This window comes from Tetrao urogallus, assembly GCF_951394365.1.
Source record: "Tetrao urogallus genome assembly, chromosome: 1".
Classification (NCBI taxonomy): Eukaryota; Metazoa; Chordata; class Aves; order Galliformes; family Phasianidae; genus Tetrao; species Tetrao urogallus.
In genome coordinates, this window is record NC_136813.1 from 115495127 (window position 1) to 115504241 (window position 9115).

At 43.6% G+C, this 9115-nt stretch overlaps 1 protein-coding gene across 1 annotated transcript; it reads left to right on the top strand.

Moving 5' to 3' along the window:
* Positions 1-4601: 4601 nt before the first annotated feature.
* TENT5C (terminal nucleotidyltransferase 5C) lies at positions 4602-5938 on the top strand (the record flags this gene model as incomplete). The annotated part of the gene is made up of 1 exon (XM_079548547.1): positions 4602-5938. The coding sequence occupies one exon, from the start codon at positions 4602-4604 to the stop codon at positions 5772-5774; it is 1173 nt and encodes a 390-aa protein (XP_079404673.1). The 3' UTR covers positions 5775-5938.
* Positions 5939-9115: the final 3177 nt, after the last annotated feature.

A 9115-nucleotide genomic window follows, 5' to 3' on the forward strand; every position in this document is an offset into this window, starting at 1 on the left:
TATTAATAACTCTCCTTCACTTTATGGCTTTAACAATTGCAGCAACCAAGATTTATGTTGACATATTACCTTCAGCAGTGCAACACGGAAGAAGACTAATCTGATAGTGTCAGGTCACTGAGCTGACTTAGAAATTTTTAAAGTGCATTTCTTCCACCAAACTTGCTGCCCTATTTACTGGATTAAAATGAATGAGCTGCACTGTGTTTATAACATTTCATACCTACCTCTCTCTTGGTGGTCCCAGACTCTCATTTTCTTCTGTTACAGCACCATTCCATGATCTGTTTGGTCCTTGTCCATCCTCCCCTTGAAACAACTTCCACAATGTGTCCCAAATGGAAAGTCAGCCCTGCCTAAGTGTTGGCATCATGGCTGTACCCTGGGACAGCATCAGAACAACTTCAGCAGTCAAAGTTTTCATGCAGTTGCCCGTGCCCTTATCTCTTGTCTCACCAGTGGAGCTGTGTTTCCACATTTTCTGTCCACATCATGCAGTAATCCATGACACAGACACGGAGAGCAGAATGCTGGCCTCTACTGGGGGTATATGGGCCCAATCTCCCAGGTGTCCATTACTCAAGGCTGCATTCCTCTTTCTGCCTGCAACCTACACAACTCTGAACTGGCAAGTTTTAAATGGCATGTCAAGATCTCGTCCCTCTGGCCTTTCTGTAGGACCAGTGGGATGCGATTGCCAAGAGCAGGTGTACTGTCAGGAGTTTTACATGCACTGCACTGAGTGCTGCACTTCCACTGAAGTGTGGTCAACGCAAAACAGGAAAGGCAGAAAACATCTCAGGTGTTCATTTTTAAGATATAGTTGAGGTGTCCCTTTGTTTTTACAAACAGTTTTGTGAAACAGAAACTTTTAAGCAAATACACTGAATTGTTTAGTAATGTTTTAACACCTGTAATACTACAATGTGCTACAAGTTTCTTTGCATTTATTGATATCTAATAAATATTACAGACAGTATTTTTTCAGCATCATATAATTGATGTTTGTCTGTGAGGCAGCTGTCCAAATAATCAGTCGCTGCCATCAGACAGTAACATTTTTTTTGGCAGGAGCGCAGCTGAAACTGTTGCTTTAAAGGGGGAGACCATTCACTGCTTTAACCTCCAAGTGCAACACTTCCTCACTGGTGGTTCTGCCTCCGTCATTTCTCCTATTACTCCTTTTCGAGTTCCCCATTTCTATTTCTTGTTTCAGAAGACCTGGAAAAAAAGCTGTTTGAAGAGGTGTCCTGGATCCTCAAGTTTAGCTGTATAACTTCACAGACAACCACGTTAAGGATTTTCTTATCTAGTTCCTCCTTGACATGAGACGGTTTCATTCTACCTGCTCTCCGGTGCTGTGCTCTGAAGGGATGACAATCTAAAATGACAGAAGATGCCTTGGATCTTCTTCTTGCGTCAGTGTTATCCTTTAATTTAAACAGCTCTCCTCGTTTCCTGTAATTTATGCCAACAGTGTGCTGACAGAGAAAAATAAACAGAAGAAACCTGCCCATATTCCTGCTCAGCTTTTGTTTTTTGTTAAAACAGGCCAAGCCTCTTTTTGTTTGCTGAGACTAGAAGGGCTTTCCAGCTTCCTCGTACAGGCACAGCTTTTTTCTACACGCGCTCAGGTTTGAACTCCTCTTCCTTTAGGGTGTAGGAAAGTAACAGTACCCTAGCTGTGACTGGCAAACAGCGTTCTAGCTCCACTAGAAACATTCCAACTCCCTCAGCGGTGGAACAACTTTTCTTTCCCCCCTCCTCTACTGATTACTGTACAAATAACCCAGATCCTTTTCCTCCCCTTTTCGCCGCGCCCGCCCCCGCTCATCCGCTTCAGGCGGGCGGGGAGGGGGAGCCCGTTGGTCGCCTCAGCGCGGGGAGGCGGAGGCGGGGCGGCTGCGCGGCAATAAAAGGCGGGAGCGGGGGGCAGGGAGGCGTGCGCGTGAGCGTGAGCGAGGCCGGTGAGGCGGCGGCGCGGTGTGCGCGGCTGTGGCTGAGCTGACCGGTGAGCGGGGCGAGGCGAGGCGGGCCGGGCGGGTTTGACGTCTCCTGAGGGAGCGCGTCGGAGATGGGATGGTTAACGATCATTTTGGGGAACAGCCGCTCGGAGCCGTGTATGGCTCGCTGCTCGTGGTTATCTAATTGGCTGGCTGCGGTCCCCGGGTGCGTTCTGAAGGAAGCTACGTCCCTCAGCATTTCGGTTCCTGTTAAAGTTGACGCTGTGGTGTCAGAGAGGTGTCTGCCACGGCTCTGAGCTGAGTTCTCTAGGTGTTGCGTCCTGTTATACGCTGTTGCAGGGTGCTGTGATCCCTCATCGCGACAGAAACGAGTCTCGCTTTCACTTCTCCCGCCTGTGACTTGGGCATTGCATGTGACTGGTGCTATGGTACACTTGAAGCTGGATAGCAAAAATATGTAGGGCTTATCCCGGCTGTCTTTCCAGTGGACGAGCACCTCCAGGTGTCTGACCTTGCGGTGGCAGTCAGTGGTAATGAAACACAAGCATGCAAGCCTCTAGTGTTCCAGATGTGTTAATCACTAAGGTCCTGCTGTCATGAACTTCAATCTTGCAGAGCAGGCGACACACGAGTGATTTAAGGGTGAGATGCTTCATCAGCTGGCAGCCCAGGAATTAAACTCTCCCCTGAATGGAGGAGGAGAAATAGTTGATCTTCTTTTCCAGCAGGTGCTGGCAGAGAGAGCGTGTGCGCTGTACCTCAGCCCAAAGATCCTCAAGCAGAACCAAGTACGCATGATGAGGTGGAAAGCTCTGCTCAAGTCCTCTCTGGTTGCCTGGAGCACTGTATGTGTTGTCTTGGCTGCTAAGGAGCCCGCAAATGGAAAGGAGGAGCTTAGACACTTGCAGCTTGAAGTCAGGGGAATCTTGTTCTCTAGTTATCTGAAGGATTTAATGGAAGTAGTATTTTTGGGGTGAAAGTGTACTTAATGTCTCTGAGGGCAACTCCTGTCAGCTGTGATACCACTGGGATTATGCTCTGTTGGAGCCCCAAGGGTTGAGTTTAAAGAAGCTTCTGTTTTATCCTGAACTAGTTATTTTAAGAATCATGGGCTTGTTTGATGCCTACTGAAGCTGATGTGGTACACACAGCAGCAGAGCTTGTAATGCTGCAGCTTGTGCTCAGGGATGGAAATTGCATCCCTGGGAGTTTTGCTTGCTTCACCTTGCTGTGTGTCTGACCTAGTGTTCCTCTTCTCCTAGAGGAGGTGACAGTTCAAATGATCTGTTCAGAAGCTGAAGCTAGTAGACAACAAGCAAGAAATAACAACAATAGTTACTGTTTGAATCTTGCTTAAAAAGCGCTCTGTACACTTTCCTGATGCATGCTAGGAAAATACATGATTGAGTTTTAAACAGTTCTTGGTAGGCAAGAGTTAAGTAAGCTAAATCTGAATAACCTGACCTTGGCAGCTGCAAATACAGCTTTCACAAGTGTTTGAGATGGATGAATGTGAAATCTCAGTCCCCAGCTGTTAGGGAGCACCTGGCTATTATAGAAACCTGGAACAATTGAACAGGGAAGAGTGTATTAATACAATTTGGAGTTGCACAACTGTAGAATATGCGTAAGTATCCACATACTTCAAAACAGGTCACTGAAGCACAAGGGAATGAAGAGGTCAACTGTGACAAGATTCCTTCAAGTGCTCAAGCTTGAACTAGTTGAGGTTCTCAAGTCCTTACTGTAATGTTAACAAGTGTGCCTTAATCCCATCTGAATACATTCCAGCTCTTATGAACTTGTTTTTCCTTCATAAATGAACAAAAGGACAGGGAAAGTATGAGTATTTCCAAAAAGGTAGCTTAATTGTGTAATGTATCTGAAAAAGGGTTGCTTACAGACTGGAAGTGCACATTGAAAAACTATGTTATCTGATTTATTATTTTTTTTTTTTTAATGGATGAAATTCTGTCCAGATGCTGAAGTTCTATCAGTTTTTGCAGAAGCAAGGTGGACTTGACTCTTATCCTGTCAGAGCTATATGCTGGGTGATTAAGAAAGGAAGGAAAAAAAAAAAAAAAAAAAAAAAAACTTCTATGAGAAGGAAGGTCTTTTCTCTCACATAATCCACTGAAGGCACTAACTGGATCTCTAAGCTCTGAAACTAGTACCTGAATATCTTTTACCGTCATGTTATTTGGAGATAAGTGTTTGAGCTTCAACTATAACAAAGCAAGTTCAGCATTAAGCACAAAACACTTCCAAATGCTATGATTGTCACTTGCTTCAGCTGGTACTGCAGATGATTTTGGAAACTTGTATGAGGTTTATGCATTATTCATTGAGGCTTTCCCTTTGAAACAAGTTACTTCTATCCAATTCTTAATGCTATCCCATGAAAAAGGACACTGACCACTAAATTTTGAGCCCATACTCGTGGGGCAGTTGAGAACCACTTCAGGTGGAAGGCTTGCTGACAACTGTTAGTCCGTTAAGTTATTTCTCTCTAATTTGTGTATGTAGACAGAAAGCAGAGCTAGGCAGTGCAAACTGAAAGTCTGACTTGTTTTTTGTTTTTGTTTTGTTTTTTTCTCCCACTTCCTTACAGTTTCTTTGGAGAAGAAAAACCTTAACATGGCAAGCAAAGGAAGTAATACAGACTGCATGTCATGCAGTGTGCTGAACTGGGAGCAGGTCAGCCGCCTGCATGAAGTTCTTACAGAGGTGGTTCCAATCCATGGCCGGGGTAACTTCCCAACGCTGAAGATAACTCTGAAGGACATAGTTCAGACTGTTCGAAGTAGGCTGAATGAAGCAGGCATTGCAGTACATGATGTCCGTCTGAACGGCTCTGCAGCTGGCCATGTCCTGGTCAAAGATAATGGTCTGGGCTGCAAGGACTTGGATCTCATTTTTCAAGTTTCTCTTCCAAGTGAGGCAGAGTTTCAGTTGGTTCGAGATGTGGTGTTGCGTTCCCTCTTGAATTTCTTACCGGAAGGAGTAAGCAAACTGAAGATCAGTCCAGTAACACTGAAGGAAGCCTACATCCAGAAGCTAGTTAAAGTGTCTACAGAGTCTGATCGTTGGAGTTTGATATCACTTTCCAATAAACATGGCAGGAATGTGGAGCTGAAGTTTGTAGACTGCATAAGACGCCAGTTTGAGTTCAGTGTAGACTCTTTCCAAATCATACTGGATTCCCTGCTCTTTTACTATGACTACTCAGAAAACCCCATGTCGGAGCACTTCCATCCAACTGTGATTGGGGAGAGTATGTATGGAGATTTTGAAGCAGCTTTTGATCACCTCCAGAACAAGCTGATAGCTACCAAAAATCCTGAAGAGATCCGAGGTGGTGGGCTTCTGAAATACAGTAACCTCTTAGTGCGAGACTTCCGGCCCATGGATAAAGATGAGATCAAAACATTAGAGCGCTACATGTGCTCCCGGTTCTTCATAGACTTCCCAGACATCCTGGATCAGCAGCGCAAGCTAGAGACCTACCTCCAGAACCACTTCTCCAAAGAAGAAAGGAGCAAATATGACTACCTCATGATTCTGCGCAGGGTGGTGAATGAGAGCACTGTGTGTCTCATGGGACACGAGCGAAGACAGACTCTCAACTTGATTTCTCTTCTGGCACTCAAAGTGCTGGCAGAACAGAACATCATCCCTAACACCACTACTGTTACCTGTTACTACCAGCCAGCACCTTATGTTAGTGATGTAAACTTCAGCAATTACTATCTTGCAAATCCTCCGGTGCCATATAGCCAGTCCTACCCCACTTGGTTGCCTTGCAATTGATTGCTTCACTTGAGCGTTCTTCAGCGGAGGCTTCTAAAAGCTGAATGTACATAGACAAGTGATGGACATTTGTAGGTTTTCTAATAAGTAAGATTGTTGGACTAATTACTTCCTGGAATGCAGTAGTAATATGCGACCAGGCAACCTGTGAAGAACCTTTTCAGTTTATCTCTACAAATGCCGAGAAGCCTTATTACCTCTTCACTGGGAGAAGAGAACCAGCAACCAAATATTAGAGGAATAGTTACGGGACTAGGTACTTGTCTTGGAAGTGGCTGTTAGCTTGTCATCTAAGTGGAGTATTCAGTGAACTGTGTTAGTTAATAGAGCTAAGACTGGGAAATATATTGAGCAGAAGCTGATTTAAAACCAAAACTTTCTATTGACAAACTTCATTACTTTATACATCTTCCATTCAGATTCTAGCCAGCCTTCTATTGAATTGTTGTGTAAGAGTGGTCTTGTCATGCTCGGGCTGCTTCTACTTTTTGGCTGTGTGGAACTGGTAACTGTGTGGATAATGTCCCTCTTGTAGAGGGCCTATTGGCTGTTTCCTGTAGCGCATGGGCATATGTGGTCCTGCTTCAAGTTCAAGGTTTCTTGGAAGTTGGAGATGGATTAATGAGCCTGTCTCTAAAGCACGAGTTGGCTAGATTCTTCTGGAGTATGAAAATATGGAAGTTGACTTCTCTAAACATGCAGCAGAACATGATCTAAACAATTGCTAATGTGAAGTCCTTGAAATGAGGAAATAAAGCCTTTAATAGAACTGAAACCACTGCTTGAATAGGATGGGAAGAATGCTATTAAGAAGAGGCTCAAGATAAAGCCTTTTTGACTACATCTTCCTAAACAGTTATTGGCACAGCTGAGAAATAGTGCAGCTCTTCCACTGAAGTTTTGAGTTTCTTTGTTGTGGGTCCACAGCAAGCAAAAAAATCCACCAACCTGTAGGCTGATGTGCACTCCTGTCAGTGTGAATTTCTAAAGTGCCGCCTTGTTTTTTCTTGTACAAATTCAGGCAGGTCCTGCAGGCTTGCCTTTGTCTCCACTTAAGAGTCAAGCTTTTTGGTTTATCATCATCCCTCGGTCATTGTGTAGTATGGTCTTTTGGGAGGTTAAATTCTTGGTCTATTGTGGTCTTAAACTTCACTTGATGAGGTGTGTAAACCCTAAGCAGAGCTCTACACAGAGACTGTATATGGGGAAAGTCTGCCCCTAGTTTCAGAATAACCTCTGGAAGAGTATCTACTTGGAGGCGTAGGGGGCTGAACTTCTTAAAGGGTATGTGTTGAACTGCCTGCTTTGATGCTTCTGTGCTTTGTAAGGATGGTTCTGTATATAGCAGTACTAGAAACAAGGTAATTGCCTTGACTGGCAACTTTCACTCAATTGCAATAGTAAAATTCATAATGTAAATGATTTTGTTTCTTTGCTTAATCAGAAGTAGACTAGAAAGGCAAAAGTTAGAGCTATTTAATGTACTGGTGCAATGGTTAAGGATACTTAAATACTTGTTAACTCTTGTCATCTTGCTGTCTCCCTGAGCGTATGAGACCAAAGTGCTGGATCAAACAAATGATTTAAGTGTAGGAAGAAAAGCAGATGAAATAAAACTATATGGTTACTGTTAGATGTGAAGAACGATAGCAGAGCAGCATTTACTTGACAGTGGAAAAGCTGCCTGTTCTTGGTAGGACCAAAGGCTTCTTGTTATGTTACAAGCTCTCCCACTTTTTTGTAACTAATGCATGATGGCCACCTTAGTATAGCAGCAAGGCTACTTTTTTTTTTTTTTTATTTCTTCTGTTCAGACTTCATTTAGCTTGGGAAAGCAGTGAGGGATAGGATTGTGAAAGCAGGCTGCAGCCAGGTATGCTTGATGTCAGTATCTTATACAGTTTTGTAAGCATCTTCAGTAGCAAACATTTTATTTTTTTTTTTAATTAAAGACTCTTGAATAGTCAAAGTATTACTTCCAAGTTTTTCTAGGAATTGAAGCTTGGACTTGATGCAGTTTACAGCAAAGCACTCCTCATCTGGAATGCTGACTACTTGGAAGGCTTATCTTAAAACTGATGTGATGTCATCTGTGTCAAATGTAATGCAAGCTTACTGATGGAATGAGCAACTTCTGCATGCAGAGCAATAATTGGCCTATTAAAGAGTATCGCTAGAAGGAAGTCCTTTTGTTTAAGAATTTGTAATTGCTTTCATCCCTTAAATAGCTTCAGCTGACTTTGGGGGGGGGGGGGGGGGGGGGAAGCTATGCCTGTTCCAGAAGTAAACCAAAACCATTGCTTAGATGTACAAGTTTGATTTGCGTATCAGCTTAGACCCAAGTCTTGTGGGATTGCATAGCTGGACTTCAGAAACTGTGTGTATCAGCTCATGAAGAAGAAGCAGTCAATACTCAAGAGGAGTCCTTACGTTTGAAGAAATTCTTTTTCCTTACTAGCCTTTGAATGCCTTGGCTGCTGAGTGTCAGGCCACATGTATCTACTGGGAAACAAAGTGCTAGAATAAAGCTCTCCTGTGGTCCTACTGAGGCAGAGCTATGGACACCTAACTCCTCGCAATAAATATTTGTGCTCTTGTTGATGTAGCTTATTGCTGAGGCCTCTAAGGAAGCTTTGTGTTGAATGCCTGCTCTCTGAACAGCTGACTCTCTGGTATAAGCTTTGTAGGACTACTGGGTCTTAAATTGTTCTGGCATATTAAATTACTAATGCTTTTCAGCTTGGATGTTAAGTTCTTGAGTAGTTAGACTGTAGCCTGAAGTTGCTTATTACCTACTGCATTGGCACTAAATAAAAGAAAACAATGTTACTGGGACAATGTTCTGTTTCTGTGCATGCGAAGAATCCTAGTTTGGCAGTTCAGATAGAGCTGAGATACAGAATAGATTTGTCAGGGTGCTACCTGCAGTCTACCCCTTTCTGGTTTCAAATTGTTTTGGTGGCCTGATGTCCCAGGTGGCAGCAGTTCAATCTGGTGTGTGCTAGTTGGTTTGCGATCAGGTTTATAAGGACCCTGCAGCTGGGAGTAATATGAGAATGAGTGCTAAGGTAATGACCCATGGCCAAGTTCAGGCTGCCTGCTTGATTCAGTCTCCCTGTGGTGCTGAATGGTGCAAACTTCTCTGCTTGCTTCTGTATCAAGTAGAAGTTTGAGAGAGGCTGCTAAACTTCAGGCTATTACCTTAATGCATTCTTTCTAGGCAGTGGCACCATAGCAGAACTGCAGAAATACTGGACTGCAAGATTTGTGTCAGCACATCATTCCTGAGGACTAGGCTTCTAGGAAACTAGACTAGTTTAAAATAGCAATTTTCTTCCTGT